The 23,750-nt window shown below is 35.5% G+C and overlaps 1 protein-coding gene across 3 annotated transcripts; it reads left to right on the top strand.

The window, feature by feature from the left end:
- The first annotated feature begins 493 nt into the window (after positions 1-493).
- On the top strand, positions 494-20,592 carry LOC105321665 (sortilin). Of its 3 annotated transcripts, XM_066080781.1 has the most exons (24): positions 494-760; positions 1,770-1,829; positions 3,296-3,360; positions 3,659-3,764; positions 4,214-4,390; positions 5,061-5,081; positions 6,144-6,214; positions 6,780-6,856; positions 7,175-7,317; positions 8,088-8,171; positions 8,532-8,592; positions 9,001-9,251; positions 9,856-9,958; positions 10,181-10,257; positions 10,692-10,977; positions 11,292-11,415; positions 13,379-13,453; positions 14,110-14,226; positions 15,096-15,228; positions 15,975-16,044; positions 16,113-16,146; positions 16,478-16,598; positions 17,019-17,132; positions 17,237-20,592. In XM_066080781.1, exons 1-24 carry the CDS (start codon positions 524-526, stop codon positions 17,249-17,251), a joined length of 2,622 nt encoding a protein of 873 aa, XP_065936853.1. In that variant the 5' UTR covers positions 494-523; the 3' UTR covers positions 17,252-20,592. The 3 variants fall into 3 exon arrangements, with proteins under 3 accessions (XP_065936853.1, XP_065936852.1, XP_065936855.1); XM_066080780.1 differs by lacking the exon at positions 16,113-16,146 and having other exon boundaries at positions 15,975-16,078; XM_066080783.1 differs by lacking the exons at positions 5,061-5,081; positions 16,113-16,146 and having other exon boundaries at positions 495-760; positions 15,975-16,078.
- The last annotated feature ends 3,158 nt before the right edge of the window (positions 20,593-23,750 follow it).

Raw genomic sequence — 23,750 nt, forward strand, 5'->3', positions numbered from 1 at the left:
GTAGTTATTTATATTTTTCATTTTATTTTTTTCTAATTTTATTCCATCTTACTTTATTTTTTAAAAAAAAAATGAACTAATGTGTGTTTGTAGTTTTTTTTTCCTTTTCAGGCACGTAGCATCGTTTTTGAAAGTGGAGGCAAACTCAACCAAAAAATCTTGACATAGAAAAGAAATTTTCACTTCAATCTTCAATTTCACTGTTTATTTCCTAATTTCCAATTCAATTTTTAAAGGGTCGCAGAAAAGTGGGGGGGGGGACTCCATGTTTGTGCTGCTTTTAAAACTTTATACGGTTTATTTAGTATGTTTACGCTCCATACTAAATAAACCGTATACAGTTTTAAATAAAAAGTGAAGACTTTAATACAAGTTCTTCGGATCTATGCCCCCCCCCCCCCTCGTTAGCCAAGTTAGCCAAGGCGGGGGGTGGGTGGGGGGGGGGGGGGGGAAGAGAGCGGATACGAGTAGTGTTTGTAGAGGTCGCTCCATACTCACGTGATGTACGAATCATCAAAACAACATGGCGACTACAGAGCTGTCGTTTCTCTCCCAGGTCTTCCTCTCGTTATGCATAACGTATGTGTGTATTGCCACACATGTCCATCAGTTCGAGGTTGATCTTAGACATCTAACGCAGTCCGTAGAGTATAAGTCTGCCATCAGGAGCAGACGAGACCTCGCAGATGCCGCGTGCCAAAGACAGGAGTCTAGCTTTTTGCAGGAAGTCAATTCAGGAAAAGTTAAATTAGAACAGAAGGTTTGTATTACTCGCACAAGATCACATATCTTGGTAATTGAATAACCGTGGAACAATATCTCTGCCATTAACTTTCGCCCGAATCTGACAACCGAACAATGGGGATTTGGGTTATATAACATAAAACAGAGGAAATTCGCATGATCCTAACTACAAAATCTATGGTAGTGTAATTGTATGAAAAACCCAAATGAGAATAAAGGCTTTTCTCTAAAAAGAAATGGTTCAGGCATTCTAGAGAAGTGAAGAAAAAGGAATTAGCCTACTTGCGCCGATCTTTATAAATGATTTTTCTTTAAGGTTTCTCCTGCAGTTTAATTATTTTTTACTTTAAAATTTACACAAAAAACTTTGTCTATTTCTCTTGTAATCATCTATAGTCTGTCCCAAGATATTTATGCTGCACATTTGGACGATTTTTAATAAAAATACACATACCTGTGAAAGAAGTGCAATTAAAATCGATGAAAGGGAAAATTTCCAAGATAACTTCATTCACACATTATCATTTTACCCCCGTAAAAATTCACAGGAACGAAAACAGATTTCCTACGGAGATTTATAATGGGGAATGTTGACATCTTTTCTCTATTTGGAAGTCACTTGGAATACCTCGCACAATTTTTCAACATTATCATCCGGGCTTAATAATGGCTGATGCAATGCAAAATCCCTGTAGACTTTCTGTTTTTAGCCGTATATTGAAACCTGACAAGCTAAAGGGGGGCGTTTCAAAAGAGAAATTTTGGAATTTTTTTTATAGTATTGAATGAACATTGTCTGAATCAAGAGTTATTTATAGATATTGAATAATTTAAGAAAATATGCGGCAAGAATAACTTGGGACAGACTATAAAATTTACAACACTATGTTTTTTACCAAGACCAACAGACATAACTGTGAGGAACTTTTGCTTTCTGCAGAAGCCAAGGAGTTGTATATATTGGATGCCAATCGCAGATCGGCAACAGCTTGCATTCTAATGTTCCTTTTTTTTTTCCTTTTCAGCATTCCTTTGGAAACGAGTCTTACTACAGCCTAGCCTTAGCCTGGTGTGGAAACAATGGGGTAAAAAATGATATCATTATAAACTAGGAATACAAATACATGTAACACAAACAAAGTTAATATATGCTGAAATGTTAATACAATTATATGTATTGAACACTTTGTACATTGTTTTATATGTAACGTTATAAGGACGTTTTTAGACAAGCAAAACTGACCCGTATAAAATTAAATTCTAAAGACAATAACATATACATCTAAGTACAAATATCAACAGAAAGATAAAATTGTGATTTTTGTAAATATTTAAGAATAATGCACATGTAACTTAATACTAGGTCTTTATTTGGCCATTAAAAACATGAGGAAAATAGACAAAAGGATGCCTCTAAATGCAGAACATCCATGCATTTAAGGCTCCCCCTAACAGCAAAATGCAAATAAATTAGCCTTTTTAATTTCTGTGCATTTTCAAGAGCAAGTCCTAAGGCATCGTTTTATAGTATTTTCAGGGTACATTCGCCAGCTTTTTCAAGAGCTATATTATCCCCTAAAAAATCATGAAATTCTGCAGGTGTAAAATCTGGATGTTTTTGGAGTTACCTCCCTTTATTTTAGAATCTCGCAAAATTAGTCTTTAAAAATTTTCTACATACTGTTTGCATGTATTCGAAAGGTAAACCTCTTTATTCTGCAATTGAAAATTTAAAAAATTGATTTTCATGTATACCGCATAAAAATAGCAGGAAAATCCCTTCCCATCATGCTTTTACCCAGAAACCCCCCCCCCCCCCCCCTGGATTTTATACGAACCTTATAATACAAATACAAATATTTATTGGCACAAACACAACAATTGGCAAAGGCCTAATGAATATGCAGGAACATTTTTGTATGTTTAGAATAACTGCATGTACAGTATTATATATGATATACAGTTTATACAATAAACTAGGGGTGTGCATATACAAAAATTGGCCACTAGCCCAGACCGGGGCAGGTGGCAGTAACCAAGTTACTGGCTCAAGGTAAATAGTTACTAACCAACAAACCTTTTCAAAACAATAAACTAAAAATGTACAAGGTGAAATAAATAGCCAAAGATACAACTGCTAAATAAATGTCATATATTTTATTTTTTAATTAATCTGTATTGGAGTAGCTGGTCCAGTAATAGATTCACAACAGTTTCATGATAATAGCAATTAGTAATCATCAATTACTTCTCCTTGTTTAATATTTGTCATTGTCGAGGATAGAAACGTACAATGCTTATACATATACATTTTTTAGTGCACAAAAATCTGGATTTTCCAACAAAGTTTAATTGTAGGTAATTTTAGTTGACGTGATATTGAGACTTAATTGATTTGACTCATTTTGGTTAAGATTCACTAGCCCGAAACCCAACAGGTTTGTGCTAGCTGGGCCTCTAAAATCGTTAGCCCTGGGTGTTGGTAATTGCAGGTAGACTGTGTAATGCACTGTTTTACTTGTACATGTACATTGTTGACTTTATTTTGCAGGATTTACTGGTAGTAATAACTCAAGAGGGTAATGGCATCGTTAGTCCCTCCAAGATATTTCAAAGGTATTACATGAAGATTGTAGAGAGAAACATGAGAAGCGAGGGATCTTTTATTTTCCCATTTATATCTGATTAGTCCTCACCATGGAGATGAAACTAAACATGCTAAACATGCTAAACATGCATGCACTTTTTTGGTTGTTTAAAAAAATCTACTGAAAGGATCAAGGGTTTCTACCTTTTACATATATAGAGATATCAGATTGAAACTTGCGTCATGAATTATTTATGAAGTTCCTGTCAAGTTTACATCTTGTATCAGCTGACGACTGAGTTTGCTCCCTTTTCTAATTTCTTACAGCCCTAACTATGGTGCCAAGTTTGATGATGTGACCAACAGGTTAGGAGGTGTTCCTAGGATTCTACGACATAACGGGGTGTTTAGAAACCCTCACAACACCAGGAAGGTCTGTCTGTTTGTCGTTCTGTTCATTTATCTAATTTTTTTTTTTAAAGATTTATCGCCTTTATGTACAACTGAAAGACTTGTTATGTTACAGAATAAATTTTCAAATTTATACTTTATACAAATGCTGCATATAACTGCCAGTATCATGGGGGATGTGTACTTAAATAATGAAGAGGAAATGTGGAAGTATTTACCCTCAGAAACATCAATTATTAGTTTCTTAGGCACCACTGAGTTTTGTTCATTGCTATCGCATCAATCGATTAAATTGTAAAAAGAAAAAGGAATTTTTTTCAGTTGAAAATGATTTAAAAAAAATAAAACATATTAGTTTTTACTCTTTCCCATGTATTATATTTTGAAAAAAATGTTTAACCTGAGAAACTTGAGATACATTTTTGGCCTAAGAATTCAGAGTTGAGGTGAGCCTTTTATGTCCTATTACAGGTGTATTTAGTGGATGTGGGTGACAAGTATGGCTCCTCCCTCTACGTCACAGAGGATGGGGGGGACACATTTTTTAAATTTGCCCTTCCTTTCCAACTGACGGGAGACATTACCTTTTATCCAAGGAAAGAGCACGAAGACTACCTATTAGCTTCTTCAGCCATACTTAGTACAAAGGTGAGAGAGAGAAAGAGAGAGAGAATATTAAATCTTTTAAAGATTATTTTAACCCAACAATAAAGAGCTTTCAATCCCTTATTACATTAGTTTGATGAAAGTTATTGGACAATGAATACGGATGTGATCCAATTTACATGTACCGTAAATGTAATGAAAATGTTACTTATTGTTGAGCTAATAGATTAACTCACTGTGTACTGATGTCAGTCATAAGTCAAAGATTGTATCTGAAACATTTGTTAGAAGAAGGTAAATTTTGTCGTACATATAACATGTATAAATAGGAAGAGTATTTTTTATTTGAGAAATAGGGAAAGACAATTTATTTTGCAGATGTTTTTAAAAGCTTTGACTTTTAAACGAATCATAACCATTGTCTTGATTATCACAAATCTTTCATCATCATAAACTAACTTTTTCCATCACCAGACAAAATCATATTTTCTTTAATTTAGACACACAGAACTCTACAGATTTTTAAACAGCAATTTCTTTAACTTTGTTACTCATTTTCATTGATGGCAAGCCAGATCATAAATATTTTAAGTTTTTCCTCCACAACTAATCCTTAATGATTTAGGCACAACAACTGTGTAGAATTTCTAATTGTCTAACTGCCCTTTTTGCACTGAGTGATTTAACATGTTTGTTGCGTTGTTCATCACAGATCAGCGGGGATCACCTAATGGTAGGTATGGTGTCGTTGTCATGGTGTCGTTGTCATGGCTTGATCCCCATGTTGTGTATTGTATCTGTAATCTAGATGCTCGATGAATGTGTCAGTGTTGTTATAGTAACTAATAGCTCGAGCAATGTATCAATGTTCACGTAAACTTTGCTAAAACCCACTAATAATTTTTTTCAAATTCCGTATATAAAACCTAGTCAGGTTAAGTCATAAATTCACAAGCTCTGTCAATCCTTAGTCTGCCATTTTGTTATTTCACAATCTTTACACCATCAGCATAACAAACTCAGCAACCATATTCACCACAGAGATCTTCACAATTGCTGCACCATTTACATATTCACCACAGAGACCTCCTCAATGATTTACATATTACCATAAAGACCTCCTCAATCATTTATGTATTCACCATAGAGACCTTTTCAATCATTTACATATTACCATAGAGACCTCCTAAATCACTGCATCATTTACATATTCACCATAGAGACCTTCTCAATCACTGCATCATTTACATAATATGTAAGAATTATGGCTATACAATGCCATTTACCTTATAGTTTATAGTCATATGATTCGAGCAGCAGAAACACTGGTAATCTGTTACCATTCCTCCCTACCAGTAATTAATTAGTCAGTGGTAGGAAACCACTCCTGTTATCTGAAACTACTGAATGAATTTCAACCAAGTCTGTTATAGTTTCTATGGTGTTATATAAATAGCAGAATATAGAACATAAATGGGGGACCTTATACCCAGGCCTGTGGACCTCTGGTTTTTGAGTGTATTGTGTCGAGTGTATAGAAGCTGTTTATTGTGTCTGTAGCATGGCATTTGATAGAGATGTTCATAATATTCAGAAATTCAATTGTCTCTTTGAAAAACAATGCTGTATTCTACTGATATACCGGTATTCTGTGCATGCACTGTGAACTGATGGGGGAGGGGGAGGAATATTTCTTTAGAAAGTCCTTTGTGTTAGTACATTGTACATGTCAGTAATATGTCCGTGTACAACTAAACACCTCACTATATAGTTTCTATAATTGTTTCTATTTTAGACTCTGTATGCCAGCTTTAACAATGGCAGAACATGGAAGAAGGTGGATTCCTATATACAGAACTATAAATGGTAACCAATACAAAGACTGAGTTCAATTACAATTGGGCCGGGTGTCACTGGCTTGAATGGAGGACTCAATTTTGGGGAAAATATCAACTTTTTAAATTTTTCTTCTATTCATGAAAATAAAAATCCCTGCAGTATTCGAACTCTGGACATGCGGGTTGTTAGACTGAAGTTTCACCAGCGATATAAACTTTTTCACAATGGGTTAAAATTGCCATTTTGTGACGTGCTGTCATAAAAAGTAGACGTCCATGGTGTGGGGGATCCTTAGAATGCTACATGGTACATGTTGTGGCCAATCAAACTTCTTGTAAGGTGTGAAATAATGCTTTGTAGCATGAAGAGTGACATGATTGTAGACTCGCTGACAGAGGCTGCCTGAGGAGATTTTGTGACACCCAAGATCTCTAGCAATTATCATAGTACATGTACATCTAAGACATTTTTATCTGGAATTAAATTGATATCACCAGTTTGGCATACAGTAGTAAAAAAAATATTGTTTTTTTTTTTATTGTTCTCTGTTTTACCGGTAGTTTAAAAGTCTTTTCTCTGACTTTGTTTACAGGGGCACAGAAGAAGATGATCCACAGACAGTCTACGCCACGATCGACCTCGAGAAGACCCACCCCTTCCTGGCTTCCTGTAAGTGGATGACGTAAAAGTGTTCAGTGTTTTAACTGCAGTTTAAGTTCAAGTCAGGCGTTTATTTTTGATAGTATTTCATGAATAATCAAAAAAGATAATTATATTATTAATTGTTTTATTTCTTAGCACTGCATTGATTGATAAAAAGAAATAACTGTTAAAATATTATAATTGAGTTATTTCCCTTTGCAAATTTTGCAGTGAAAATGAAAAAAAAACCCAGTCTGCTGCATTATATTTTGGCCTGAGAAAACTGTAAACAAATATATTTTGACCTTACCATGAGCTTTAAGATACAAGTTCTTTGCTTTGTAGTTGTCTCAGTTCATTACGTTCTCCAGAAATATGTCTATAAAAAGGATGGGGCATTAGTTAAACGGACCAAGATTCTGGAACATGTTGTGTCGTTTGGTCATCAGGACAAGTTCCTCTACGCCTCAGTGTACTCGGAGCAAGTAGTAAGTCTCATGTTGTGTCGTTTGGTCATCAGGACAAGTTCCTGTACGTCTCAGTGTACTCGGAGCAAGTGGTAAGTCTCATACTGAGCCTTGATGTCAAAGTCTTTGACTGGGCATGGTTGTCCTATCGCATAGGGTAAGTCTTAAACTGATTAAAAAGGCGTCACTTCTTAGGGGGGTAAGTCTTAACCTGGCCAGGGATGTCACATCTCTAGGGGTAAGTCTAAACGGGCATGAGTGTCAAATATTAAACAGAGCAAGGAAGTCACTTCTCTGGGGGTAAGTCTTAAACTTGGCATGAGTGTAAGTGTGAGGGTCAGTCTTGTACTGGCTAAGGGTGTCACTTTTCTGGGAGTAAGAAAAGTAACTCAAACTACTGTGCTCTATTTTTAGTGCTTTCTTAACAAAACTTTTAGTTTACTGTCAACAATGAAATTTCATAGAAATGCTTGTATTGTTGATGGATGGTATCTTATTGAGGTTCGAGTGTGTTGATCAAGCCTAAATTGTCAATATTAACATAAGTTTTGAGTTTTGAAAATAATATCCCTTTGAGTTCTATGAAAGAGCAATACAATGCCTATATCTCATGTGTATACTTTATTTAGGAAAGACAGTAATAGTGTTTGTAGCAGCACTATAAATATCTACCTCTCTCACAGAAGAATGTGAATTTAGAAACTTGAGTGTTGTTTTAAAATGTGCATGCTAATTATGCTAGTTTTTCAATCTTTTATGAAATCAGTATTAATTAAAGGCTATTTTTGTAGAGAGGAAATCGTTTGATGAAGATTTCAGCCAATCTTGGTAAATCTTGGAATACAGCCCAGCTACCAACGATCACTGGAGATAGGGTAAGGAAAGGAATCAAAGTACTAAAAGTACTGACAGGTATCAGTAAAGCCATGAAAATGTATTCTCTGTCTTATCTATAGATTCGGTATAGCAAGTGGGTAAATTATAGTTATGTGAAAAGAAAAATTGTGATAAAGAAAAATTGTGATTTTTGGATACAACAGTATTTGAGAAGTTGACAAAAAGTTTGACTTTTCAAATTATGTTCTAATTTTTTTTGGTCAGAATTATGTATAGTTAAACAAACATGAAAAAGAAGTCTTCAGATTTTTGTAACATCATCATCATCATCATCATGGTTGTTGAATATTACAGTTGCTTGATTATGTATTAAATATTCATACATTTTTTTATTGCAGTTTTACTCGGTGCTTGATATGAATGAGAAGTTGGTGTTTATGCATGTAGATAACCCTGGAGGTAAGCAAGCAAGTCCCACCTAACTGTGAGTTGACAAATCTATGATAACAATATACCAAAATTTAAAACTCTTTTCCTATATTGATGTTAAAGTATGAGTTCTCTGCCATAAGCTGTATTTTTTATTACTCTTTATCTTTGTCTCGCTACTGTATACACTTTTCATGGTACAATCAACAGATAGGATGTACAAGGGCTGGTGTATTCTGAGTCCCTCTTTCCAAGCTGTAATTTCAATTGCTTCATTGCAGACACTATTGTTGATACCCTGTACATGTTGCTGTACGTGTTGGTTATGTGGGGGCTGGTGTATTCTGACCCAGTACATGTTGCTGTACATGTTGGTTATGTGGGGCCTGGTTTATTCTGAGTCCCTCTTTACAGGCTGTACTTAATTGGTTATTGTAGATACCGGTCACGGCACACTCTACACGTCCGGCGTGCGGGGACTCGTGTACTCAGAGTCTCTCCAGAAACACCTGTACCCTAACTACGGGGAGGTGACCGACTTCTACCGCGTTGAGTCAATGCGGGGCGTCTACATCACTAGTCAGATGTCCGAGGACGACAGCATTCATAGCATGATAACCTACAACCGGGGCGCCACGTGGCAGCCTCTCCCGCGACCCCAGGGTGCCATGTGTAAGGACGAGAAAAAGGTGAGTCCGTGTCCACAAGTTATTGTACCAGTGTGTATAGACAAGGAGATCAGTTATTGGTAACAGGAACCAAGGGAAATAACTACTGTGGAATAATCAGATTTCGTGGTGGCTCAATTTTTGTTGAATTCGTGGATACCTCTCATCCACGAATTAACATCCTCCACCAATTAATAAATTAAGGCAATAAAGTCATATTTCCATTTGTAGGTATACGAGAATACATGAAATTACGTCCCCACGAACCTGTAAAATCAAAGCAATCCACGAAAATTGGCCCCCTCGAATTTTAATGATTCCACAAAATTTGTTATTGCTAACAGTAACTTCCACAGTTCCGATCACAAAACGTTATCTGTAAGGACAAGAAAAAGATGAGACAGTGACCACTGGATTCAAAAGAACTTAGGACTTGTCATTTTTCACTATGGAGGCATAAGACTAATTTTGTTGGCCTCTTTATTGAAAAGATAGAGACAATCAATGTGGGTCTTGAAATCTTTCATGATTCAATGTTAAGATAATTTTTTTTCCTGGAATGATTGCTTTCTTGATATTTTTGATGTGATACAGTTGTTATTAGACTTCTGAAAATGTTTAACAGCCCTGCCATCTACAAATCCATGGTACCTACAGTATACAGAGGGGTGTGTCTGCCAGCCCTCCCCTCAGCTCCAAGTCTGCTCCAGGGATAGTCCTCGTCCATGGCAAGTAAACCTTTACATCCTGTCTATGGGGTTTATTTAATGTTCAGGGACAGGGACCTGCTAGAGGTTCATTGTAATCAGCGAGGACTGGGACTGTGTGCTAGAGATTTATTACATTCATCCCTTACATTCTGCACTCTGTGTGGTGAATGGGGGGGGGGGGGGTAAACAATGTACGGGGACTGTGTTAGAGGTTCATTGTAATCTTTGTTGTTTTTTCAGGTCACGTGGCGGACGCTTTACAGACAACCCAGCCTGATGTGTACGTCACCAGTGATGGAGGATACAGCTGGGCAAAGGTATGCTACCTGAATCAGGTGTAGTAATTAATGGTGTGTTTCCTGAATCAGGTGTAGTAATTAAAGGTATGGGATTGTGAAATGAGAGGCACATAATTTAGGGAATATGCTCCAGTACCCAAAATGTATACTTTATGAAGTTTAGAAGAACTTCAATATGCGATGTTTTAAAAATAGCTTGCATATGCATAGGTTAACTTAGAATGCAACAACATATTAATTTCTATAATATAAATTTATATATATACATTTAAAATATATTTCATTGCAAACTATGTGCAAAATGTTATTAATTTCCATTTAAATTAAATTAATTTTTAAAAATAAATGGGCTTTAAAAACCCTAAGGCCTGTAGTACGCATTAATGAATAACTTTATCTGTTATAATTACTGACCTTGTTATGGCCTGATGGTGTTGTGATTTTGTTTCCAGGCACTAGACGGTCCCCACATGTACCAGATAGCTGACAGTGGGGCTCTATTAGTGGCCATCTCTACGTCCGACCCCCAGCCGACGGTCATTAAGTTCTCTGTGGATGAGGGGCGATGCTGGCACGAGTACAAATTTATACAGAACACCTCAGAGGCCATCATACTTACTGGTCTACTGACCGAGCCTGAGAACCGAGCCATGGTGGTCGGGGTGTGGGGGTACCACCCCACAAACAAGACCTGGACCGTGTTTGCCATAGACTTTGCTAAGGCCATTCCAAGGAAATGTAAGTATTAAAAACTACTTCAGGACCTATTATACTTCCATGATACCCTCAATCTGTATTTGCAAATAAATTGTACTACATGTACATGTATATCAAAATAGATGCTATATTTTATTTTCATGTAGAGTCATTCACCAATCATAGTCAAAATTTAAAAAAAAAATAGAAACCCACGATAAAAGTTGTCAATCCAAAATTGAAAATTGGCCCCTTTTAAATTTAATGATTCCATTATAATCAAATTTGATGAATTTGTTTTATTAACATTAACATATAAAAGTTTAGTTAAGAGACATGCTTGCCTGTTTCAATAGGTGGCCATGATGACTATGAGGTGTGGAAGCCTCACTTTGAGCTGAGGAAGGCGGAGCAGGCGGGCGTGAGGGGCTGTCTCCTGGGGCTCAGGGAGGAGTTCATGCGAATCAAGAAGGACAACTGGTAGGTGACCATGAACATCTAGAGGTCAAATCTGTTGTCAGGTCACTGACCTTGAACATCTATAGGTCAAATACTGTAAAAGAGGTTTTTTATGCTGGTGGTTGAGTATGTGTTTTCTATGGTCAGCAATACGCTTGGGTATTTACCGGTAATATGCAGATGTGTGATAAACCACTCTGAAATGTTGAATTTTTACCAATATGCGCGGGGGTATTTTATGCGGTTTTAGGCCTAAAGCGCAACTAGTGTAAATTTCCCCCACACGTAAAGGACCACTTTTACATGATATTGTCATGTAGGGTCTACTGAGAGTTAGTATTATATTTAAAGAAGGACAGCTGTTTGTAGTAGTCACTTCTTTCCGGCCAAGAACATGTGGTGATCTTGCAGCAGTTGTGTGAGGTCAGCTTGGAGTTGATGTGGGGTCAGACCAAAGGTCACATGATTAGGGATTGAAAATTTAGCTCTTGTTTCCTTAGACAGTTTGTTGACTGTTTGGTTTTCCAAGTCACAAGTTTCTGGAACATATTAGAATACACAGCAGCCATTATGTACTAGCGTAGGTGTTGTTTGTTTGTCATCCACTTTTGTGGTTTTGTTCTCACAGTATGCTCTACTTTTACTATCAGTCAACAGTACCGTATATGTTCGCCTATAAGTCGGTTGCCATTTTTCAGGTTTATTTACAAGATTTTGCCATTGACCCTCTTATAAGTCGGGTAATTTTTTCTGGATAATCAGTCTACAGATTGTCAATCAAATAAGCACATTTTATCAAGCATGACTATATTCTAGATAAAAAAATACTGGTGTTTGACCCCTCTGTTATCATTTCTAGATGCAATGCATTTTAAAAGTGTTGTGTTCAGTTAAGACATCTATCCTGGATGAATAACTTTCGATTTTGGACACCATTTTTTTTATTGATACACTAATGAAAACTTGGTGTAAGCTTTAAAAATATTTAAAATCCTATTGAAAATAAAATGATAGTGATTTTGATCCCCTGTTGACTGATTAAGATGGTATAGCCCCTTTTAAATATGGTGTGCTAGCTTGTGTTGTTTTAGGTGACATGCCACCTACAGCCACCAATATAGCTATTTTCACCTCAGGTGTAATTAATTATGAATAATTATAAAATGATCTTTATTTTTTTAAAAACAAACCAGCAATTATTCTTGTGTTTAATTTTTAAGTATTAAACAGAAATTGCTGTTCTGTAATCCCACTAAGTCGCTTTCCTTAGACGCCATGTTTTTTAATAGTTTTCTGTAAACAGTTATCTTTCTTGAAGTTTGTAACTTACGATTTTGGACGCCATTATATTTTTTAAACACTCATTACAACTTGATTATAGCTCAAAATCTATTTTAAATGCTACTGGAAATAAAATGACAGTGATTTTATCCCCTACTGACTGATTAGGGTTGGTAATTAGCCTTCTAAACTCAGTGTTGGCTTGTGTTGTTTTAAGTACAGTTATACCTACAGCTATTATCACCTCAGGCGTAAATAATTGCCTGTTTAAATATAAAATACTATAAAATAAACCTTGTTCATATTTTAAGAAATACAGTTGAAACTTTCAATGCATTTATTAAGTATTTATCTTTTTAGTAATATTAAAAAATTAAAATGTCAAGTATAGGGATTGCAAGTCAAAAGTTGGAAGCAAAATGGCACCCAAAAACGAAGTTTTACTCAGTGGAAGAATTATCTGATTGTATGTCATGCCTATAAGTCTGACCCCTAATTTATATTCAAATTTCTACTCCTAAAATACCGACTTATAAGCGAGTATATACAGTAACTGACCTAGTTATTAACCTCATGATGCGGAGTGCTTTTAGCTCCGACAAAGTCACAAACACAGTATATTTTTAACTTAGTTTCATTGTGCTTCAAAAATAGAAGTTTCTATGGTAACACGTGTGATTTAAACAGTTTTTTATTCCAACAGGTGCACCAATGGATATAACTACACTATAGAAAAGAAAGCCACCGAGTGCATCTGTACCCGGGAAGATTACGAATGGTAAGTGCATGGCCGCTAGCTATGTTACAGTAAGTCAGGGAAGGATTAATGATACATGGTTGCTATATCTGTACCCGGGAAGATTACGAATGGTAAGTGCATGGTCGCTGGCTATGTTACAATAAGTCAGGGAAGGATTAATGATACATGGTTGCTATATCTGTACCCGGGAAGATTACGAATGGTAAGTGCATGGTCGCTAGCTATGTTACAGTAAGTCAGGGAAGGATTAATGATAGATGGTTGCTATATCTGTACCCGTGAAGATTACGAATGGTAAGTGCATGGTCGCTGGCTATGTTACAGTAAGTCAGGGAAGGATTATTGATACATGGTTGCTATATCTGTACATGGATTTTTCCGTTTTTTCCCCGATTACGACAAAGAGCACACGGTGGGTGTGACCGGTCAGCAGAGGATGCTTACTCCTCCTAGGCACCTGATCCTACCTCTATATTTTTAGAGGTCCATGTTGCTCTGCTTGAATTTGTATTTAGTTTTATGGATTTTTGAGATAGTGGACAGTTTGTTATTGTCATTTTTCATGGTAAGATTATTGAGTGTTAAAGCTTATCCCTGGTGCCCCGCTATTACTGTGTTTTACCGTGAGCATAGAACCTGCTGTGTCTCACTGAATCCTGTTTTTTTCCCTGCAGTGATTATGGTTTCCTGAGGGAGACTGGCTCTGATATATGTAAGGAAGACCGGGCGTTCAGGAAGCCCCAGATTGACATTTGTCTGCGGGGTCACGAAGAGCAGATAGTGACAGAGGGGTAAGATTACTGTCATTACTCAATGAAAGAATTAATTTAAGGATTTATTCAGTTAAAGAGTTTTCAAAAGATTTATAATGATTTGATCTGTGACAGTTGAAGCCAGGCATTTCAACTCGTTTCAGAATAGATATGCTCAGCTTTTAGCATGATTTGGGTTTAATGAGTTTTTAACAACTGAACCAAATGATGTAAGATACATGCAATACTGTACTCTTGTCAATGATCCCTGTGTTCTACCTGTCTCCTGTATGTGCTCATTGGGGCATTGAATTCTAAAATTTCTAGACACTTATAAAAAAAATATCAGTTTGCACACTGAAAGATTAATGTGGAAAATAATTCTTTTCTAAAACAATTTGTTTTAAAAGACTGGTTTAAATTTTATTTTTTTTCTGTAGGACTCAAAATTAATTTGAATGATGTAAAATTGTTATTTCTGAGTTCGTTATAATACATGTACCAATAAAATGATGCAAGGCCTTGGACACCCCAAAACTTTGATTTAAAATACTGTAGAAGCAGAAATATTCATCGAGGATCTAATTTCGTTATTTTCATTAGCAGTTTAAATGAACGAAATTAAATCCTTGATGAATTTTTAACCCAAGTATCAATAAATACAAAGAGATTACAATATGATGAAAATGAATGTCGACAAAATCTTATTTGATTTAAAAACAACGAATTTTGACCCAACAAAAGTATGTGTGTCTACAATCTCTGTAATGTCATTGTATCTTTATTTAACAATTTATACTTAAAAAATTGTTTTTCTGTTAAGGTACAGAAAGATTGAGAGGACATGAGTAAAATGTACCTGTGTATCATCTGTACATTGTTATACAGAGTACAACCGTTTGTTACAGGTACAGGAAGATCCCAGGGGACAAGTGTAAGGGAGGGTTCTCCCCCACCGGGCGACAGATTGATATGGCCATACAGTGCTCTGAAAACTCCAAAGAGCTTGTGATAGAAGAAGTCTCGTTTCAGACAAAATCGGTTAGTATCTAAAAAATGATGACCTCAAAATTGGAATTGTTTTAGATGTTATAACATCAAAAAGTCGAACTCCTGACTTGGAGATCAGTAGCTAACACTAGAAAGCTGAACACTACTCAATAAAGACATTGTCAGCCATATTTTCTCTTTCATCACCGCTATCCCAACAACCCCGTTGTAAGTCGTGAAACTCTTAACAGTTTAAAGTATTTCGCTCTAGAGGTCTCACCTGTGTGGACATACATCTTTAGTTGCTGTGTTACTAAGTCATGATGAAAATCATGAAATTATCAGTTTTTTTACACTTTTTTCCAAGCCAGGAGAAAACAAACATCAAATTAACAGTTAAATGCATTATTTACAATCAGAATATGTACATAAATCAAGAAATAAAACCACAAAAGCTAAGACCACCAAAGGAATACTACCTGTTGGCCACAAGATTTAGGTGTGCTATGTGGTTGATGAAATAGAAGGGTTTATAAACTGTGTGACAGTGCTTATTAATGAGTAGTGGTCAGTCTTACACTTTTTACTACACTGTTAGACATCAAGAGGAACAAATAAATAAATTTAACAGAGTCATAACCTTTCCTGGTAGTCAGTAGACAAAACTTTTTAGCAATGTGGTTCTTTCAGGGATGAAAATAAGCTGCCATTGTTAAAAAAAATATTTCACCTGAATAGTCAATCGAAACATTTAAAAGTATTGTTGACAGCTCTTAGAATTGTAACTATTATTTCAGAAGTCCAACGGTAGCGTGGTGGCGGCAGTGCTGATCATTGTGGTGTTGTTAGTGGTGGTGATGGGGGTGTTCTTTGTCCACAAGTATATTGTTCTCAGGAGACAGTGAGTATAGATACTTATCATCTTATGGGGGTGGTCTTGGTCCACAAGTGTATCGTACTCAGGAGGCAGTGAGTATATCTATATACTTATCATTATTATCTTATTGGGGGGGGGGGGTCAGGAGAGGAAAGGTAGGTCTTAGAGGACTCATCAAAATCATTTGGATGTTAAGGGTGTCAGAAGACAGTGTGAAGCCCTATCTGATATTTATTGTTTAGGAGGAATTTAATGAATTTGGTTTGGACACTGTTTCACAGAAGTTTGCCTGTTTTCCAACAAAAATGGACAGGCATCACACCCCATATTTATTTGAATATTAAACACATAACCATACTTGAGTCACTGTTAATTGGTAAAAGCTGGATACAGCTCTAAGTCTTGTCCTTTTTTTTTTTCCAGTCGAGTAGTATACAGATATTCTCTGCTGAATCAGAATGATGCCGATCGGTGCGATAATGAGTTTGAGACGGCCATATCAGCGGCATCTGGGACAGTCTACCACGATTCTGATGATGACGAAGTAAGATAATCGCTGTCCTAAAAATAGCTATCGTAACTACATTTCCAATTTAAGAGCAACAGACAATGCATAAAAAAAATGTCATACACAGTTTGCAAAGTATGTCCTATATTTTTATCAGTTGAGGCTTCAGAACACGCACTGTGTATAAAGATAAAAACTTTCATTACATTTAATGGGGTTAATTTTTGCCTATACCTATGATAAAGTATTAACTCATGTCTAAGTGGTTCACTATGAAATTTCTCTGTAAAGAATGTAACTAATCTGTGCATTCACAAAAGGGTGTTCTGTTGCAATTTAAGACATAATTTCATTATTCAGGTAACCTTCAAATTACATGTGTTAAAAATTGGTTTTTATGTTATTGTTTTGCATTAAAGTGTATCTATAATTATGTGGCCATGTTTTGATTTCCAGGAACTGAACTCTCCAGCTGTGAAGAAAGACAATAGAAGCTATGGATTAACGAATGGATTAAAGAAGGAGTCCAATGGTACCGTCGTAAAGTCTTATCACGATGACTCTGACGTGGTAAGAGTGACTCTAACTGATAGAGATATTTGTTGACTTGTGCTATAGTATATAAGTATTTAATGTACTGTGATTGTCAATCATCATCTGTTGTATCCTTACAGGACATGCTGGAATAGATACAGAAGGAAAGAGAGATCTGCGTCAACATTCCTCAATGACTTTCAAACTCGGGCCCGGGGGTTTCAATGGATATAAATTTTATATATTCTGTAAACCTGTGTTAAAATATCGGACAGAGACCAAAAAAAAAAAGAAACATGGAAACTAGAAACAAATTACTTCCTGTCTTAACTGTTGCCTCGGAGACCAAGGAAATGGAATTCTGTTTCTTGGACAACATTGTTTCCCAAAGAATTACCAAAGTGGATTCTTGGCAGAGTGATAGACTCATCTGTAATTTTGTCAACTATCTGTGATGTAGCAGGGATTTCTGCAAGTCTGGGCCATCAAAGATTTTCTTGTTCATCTTTAGTTATGTCTTGGTTTAAACATTTGCAGATGACTTTTCAAGTTATCTCAATCTTGAGGGCAATCGGTTTGTTGGAAGTCCATGGGTTTAAACAATTTTATTTATAAGAAGTGCTAACCAGGATTACTGTAAACCAACTTTTAAAGCGTGCGAGAAATTTTCGCGAGGTTAGAGAGAGCCTTGTCGTCGTGAATATTTTTCGCCGCGAACTAATTCTTTGTCTATAGTTTTTATAACAATATAGGTCTGAATAAGGCTTGGTCGCGAACATTAGTCGTCGCGAACCAGTTTATGGGCAGTTAATTGCGAAATAAAGTCGCCGCAAATAAAAATTGGTTTACAGTATGTGTTTGATGTGAACTGTGGTCTCATCCTTATTTGTTGAAGATTGAATTTTTGTGGATTTGAAAGATGAGATTTATTGGTAGGAGTATTGTCCATACGCTTGTACCTACGTCTCCTTAAAATGTTACTCAATCCATGAAAATTCATACCCACGGATATTAATGAAACCACATTATTAAAATATTTTTTCTTCTTTTGTGATACAGTTGCTTTGATTTATGGGTTTCAGATGGGGATTTGTGTGTTGGATATGTCTTTAATTTATTCTGTTTGAGGTTATGGAGGTTTCTTTTTATATTAACATGTTATAGATTGCACAGGTGGTTGTTTTTTATTTTCTGTATCATTAACTCACTGGATATAATAGTAGATTACTTAGTGCACCACGTTTATTGAGCAATAATAAGGGAACTTTATTTTACGTATGTTATATGTAAGGTTTCTGCTTCTTTGTGAACACTTGTAATCAGAGTATAGCTATGTACAATGTAATACAGTGTAATCCATGTATACTTACACACAGTGACACCCGTCTTGTACTATGTGTAATCTGGTCCCTGAATAATATTACACCTGTGTGATAGAACACATGTCTCTTAAACTCTACATTCCATTAACTGCTCAATCATTGATCACTCCCCTGTATAGTGAATGTGGCAGTAAAGAGGTATCATTGTGATCACTCCCCTGTACACTAAATGTAGCAGTAAAGAGGGTCCCAGTCATTTGTATTAGGTGATCACTCCCCATTACATTGTTTGTAGCAGTGTGGAGGATTTAGGTCACTGGTAATCTTGTGTAGCCATCTAATTACTCTGTTGCTGGGGTTTGTGTTTCTGTGTTTAATGTGGGATCTCCTTGTTTACATATCTTGTTTTGTTTCTAGTTATTTATGTGCGTTTAAATATATATTTGTTTGCCCAGAGATTGATGACAATACTGCAGTGGCGTGATGTTTTGATGTAATTCATTCCTGTTATATTACATATACCTAATAAGAAGCATAGCCATTTTTTGTCCATGGCCTGTTATCAGTACTGGTACATTGTCATAGTTTAGTGGTACAGAGTATTTTGTTTCATGAAATCCACTGAGACTGAATCTGTCAGATGAAGCTTTCACATTAGTCATTCAATATGACTTCTAACTTGACCAAATTTGACTTTGTTTATTGTCACTTGATGATTGTACTCAAATGTAGCTAAATGTGTATTTCTATTTTTTTTTCTTTTATACTGTTTGCCAGAGAGAAAATTGATTAGAATAGTTTATATTGATAATAAAAAATTAAGAATAAGATTTTTAATGTGTTATTAACAAAAGAATGCAATTTTGTTTTTGCTAAAAATATTTTGCCATCTTAAATGTATCCAAATGGTTAATTGGCAATAAGCTAATCTGGGAATTTGTAATGTTACTTTATTTTTATAATTCAAATTATTTTGTTTTGTGATTTTTCATTTTTTGTAACTTACTTCATTGGAAGTTTAACTATGCATAATCTATTCAGTCTTAAATATGTACAGAACAGTTATGTACAGTGACGTTTGCATGATTGTGTGAAGATTAAGAGGGCTTGGTGGCGGCCATTTTTCAGACTTTATTATTTCCTTGAAAAGAAGAGCTTTATATAAAGATGTAGGACAATTCTCAAATCTTAACATCATATAAATAGTGCCTGTTTGAGAGGGTAACAGTTGAAATTGACACCCCGAAGAAACCATTGTCAACCAACGTGAAGCGGAGGTTGACAACGGTTTTCGAGGGGTGTGAATTTCAACAGTTACCTCCCAAACAGAATCTATTTATTTTATTATACTGAATGTCTTAATTTTAAAGAACGTTTTACTGCTTTTATACAAAAATTAAGTGAATTCTGTGGCGAACCGTACGCGCATAATTTACTCGCATTTAACAATTCGTTGTGTTACCCGTTGCCAAGTGTGTTGCTAATGCTGAGGGTAATAGAATGGATTATCAACTGCGTCTAAACCAATCAGATTTCAGTATTTAACATGAAAGCATAATAAAAGATATTTAGAACTTGTCTTTACTTAATACTTATTGATATCAGCCAAAAAATCACAGATGATAATTTAAATTAGATCTGATGAGTAGTTTGTAGATGGCCAGCCTCTTTAAGAGATCAAAGAATTTTTATGTGTGTGAATAGAGAATATTTGTATGTATTTATTTTCTATTATTTATTTTCCTTTTATTTTTGGTTACCAGGTATATTTTTCTGAAATAGTTTTCTTCGACATCAGTATATGGATTATATTCCGACCCAAGAATTGTACGTGTTCTTAGCATCAGGGGCCAGTAGTCTTCTTTGAATGTTTCCGTCTGACTCTGGCATGAAACAAAATTTTTATTTGGAATTTTGAATCTTGTAAATTATATGGGTCTTTCATTGTTTATCTCTAAGTAGAACATACCAGTATTTGTGCTCTGAACAAGACAAGAAGATTTAGTTTGATTTTGATTTGAAATAAGAGAGAGAGAGGGGAGAAAGAAATAGAGAAATAGCACTGATACAAAGAAATCCAAGTTGTATAAATTCTCTCTATTTACAATGTTATAATGACCATGCTGTTTATTTTCTCATTATTTACTTGTTAAATAATAAAACATGACCAAACCTGTTTGTCCCATTTGTCAGCCAAAGACTAGTGGATTGTTGGGAATATTAATGTGGTTTAGATGAGGCACAGACACCCTCATGTATTTATAATTAGATCCTGAAGGAATCTCTTTTGTCTTGGAGAGCATTTCTCTTTAGCAAAAGTATTACAAAATCAATGTTCAAAAGAACTGCGAACGCTAACGCCCGTTTCCCGCCTACATTTTACATTCAAATATTTCGGAATTCCTGTCAGATATTCAAAAACTAAGTTTTCTACTAAAAAGTATAATCAAATCCTAATCAATTTATATCAAAATAAAATTTGTAATCAGATTATTCATTTTTAAACAAAAGTTTTGCTAACACGGGTCTAAAAAAAATTTCATTGAAATCGATCTCTATGAGTGAGGAAAATATTATCTAGCGGCCAATATGTGCATAAAAACTTAATAATAACATATTTACGATATATATTAAGGTAAAATTTCATATTAATTCATATCTGTTAAATAGTTTTCAAAAATTTACAAAGCAAAATTCTTTTTTTGGAATGTATTGCGGTCAGTAGACATATGTTCCCCCCCGTGAAACAACAAACCCTTTGGTAAAAATATGCTACATAACAATAATTAAAACCCCTCAAAAGGAATTTTTGTTTCACGGGGGGGGAAAGATGTTTTAAAAAACATTTCCGTTTTCCGCTATTTTCTACTATGAAATGAGCTATTTTAACCCAAAATACAAAGTTATCTCTCTTTGTTTGACCAAATCATTTATATTAAATGAAAATATACAAAAATGTTTACATTATTATAAAAAAAATTAACTTTAATTGGACAACTTTCAAAAAATGACTTTTAGTTAGGCGGCTAGACAATGCTATCGTTCGCAGTCCTTACAGTTACATATGTATTACTTTCAAGTACATAAATAATTTGCATTTTTGAATTTTGAATCTCATATTCATCCTTTGATTTTCTTCGTCATGGAACCCGCACACTAATGATCAGATGACAAAGCAAGTATCGATTAGAATGGGTGTGAAACATTTTCAGCTTCAATATTGCTTTAGATGAACTAAAATATATGGTATCTTGAAAGACTGCAAAAGCAAACTAAGTTACTAGTAACCGATAGTGGCTATATGACATTTAAGTTCTAATTTGACGAAAAATAATAAAAAAGTCTTAACAACTCAATGTACAAAGTAAAACGTAACAACGAAATATCATTAGGTTAGAATGAAATATCAAATGCACTCTTGAAAAACAGCAATGTCGTGAAGGATTCAAGTTATTTGACAATTCATAAAAAAGGAAAAAGAAAATGGAGTAGGAGTGATGTCCCCTTATACATAAAAAAGCCTCTTATATCACAGAGGTAGGAGAGCCTTTGAAGAACTGTAAGCCTTCCGTCTTACGGATCCAATTGAGGGTCAGCTCAAACTTAGTGATGACAAGTCCAGTATTTCTTTCTCAAGCGGTTTTATTAAGCGTGATCGTATAGTTACAATTACATCAGCTAATAGCAGCCCAAATCAGGAGTCTGCTCAATCTCATTTCAATAAGCAGAATCTATCTAAATCTGTTCAACATCATTTTACATGGGTATATATAACATTTTACTTATGATGGACAGTTCTGACTAGTTCGGCCCATTTACGGCGATCATGAGTGAGCATTTAGTGTTCAAAATTAAGATTAATAGTTTATTCCTAAATAAAGTAACAAAACCGTCAAAACTGCCAATCAAAGAGTCTGTATGCAGGATTTGAGTCTCCGAGTCCTGGGTCTCGGAGTCCCCCACCTAGTATGAGGCATCACTTACTCACAATACGTTCATTCATACACGGCATAAAAGGTTACAAAGGTTAATATATAGAATACACAATACATGACTCAATATAGAGTACTAGAGCTATCGTTGCAGACACAGAATCGCCAAATATGTCACATGTTGTTAAACTCTCAATTTGGATATTATTATGCCCGTATTATGCACCTGGTTTCATAACATCATTTAGGAATACTACGCATTGCTACAAGAGTCACAGAGTTCATTCTGTCAATTATCATTAACACTATTCAGTGCGCAGCATCTAGGTACACATAAATATCATAGTGACCATTATGTAATACTAGCAATTCAAGGTCATAGCATGGCTATCTGTTTACATACGTCCCCCAAACAAAAGAAATATCCCGAAGGGAGATTTCTCATGCCTGGCGCCCGGAATAGGAAAGCGTCCTTGATCTACCCTTGATCAGACGAACTTCCTAGTGACATACCAGTCAGAACATCTATGTTAAGAGATAGTAACAAGTGACATGTTTCCACCTCCGGCTTGGAACACCATTTATCTATAAAAACAAATCTATACCCAGGATGTATACATGTTCATAAAATCATATAGCTTGATTATATCGCATTACAATCATGAAAACAATAATGAATAAAGTATGATAATAATGACCAAGATGAAATAACCATAGTTGAATATAATCGTAATTCATCATCAAAGTAATACTAAGTATGGTTAAGCTTGATGTCACATATATATATACAAAGTCAGTGCATGCTTATAAGTTCACAAAAATATCTCTTCCTTCCTAGGGGCGAGGTTCGCGTCATAAGTTCGGAGTCCATCGGTTTCTTCCTGAATTTTTCCAGAGTGAATCAACAAATACAAGATTTACATTAGCACAAGATAACGCACATTTCTACTTTACACATTTCACATTTTTTTAACTTTCGCTAAATTTCACAATCCTTTCATAAGGAATACACAACTTCTTCGCGGCTGTAGCTCAATTATTCATCCATCATCGGCACCCGTGGATAGAGGGTCGGCGCGGATGGCGAGGCGACTTCTCGCGGAGCGTCTCCTGCGTTCCTCTGTTGCGTAGACATCGCGGCCTTCTCTTCCAGGTATTTACGTGCCAGCTCTGGGTCCGGTCGATAGTATTTGGTCCATGGATAGTCTTCATTTTCCTCCTCTCCACGAAATTGTTGTGCTAGTTTAGTCGAAATGGTCCCCGTGTTACTGGCCAATTTGCGAGTTGCGATTCTTCCGCTTCGTCGGGGTTTCTCTTGGATCCTAGTGTCTTTCGGGATTGGTTCAAGTTCAATAATGTCACTAGAGGTCCATTTCTCTGGATTCACACAACAAAATACA

The sequence above is a fragment of the Magallana gigas genome, chromosome 4, assembly GCF_963853765.1.
Source record: "Magallana gigas chromosome 4, xbMagGiga1.1, whole genome shotgun sequence".
NCBI lineage: Eukaryota > Metazoa > Mollusca > Bivalvia > Ostreida > Ostreidae > Magallana > Magallana gigas.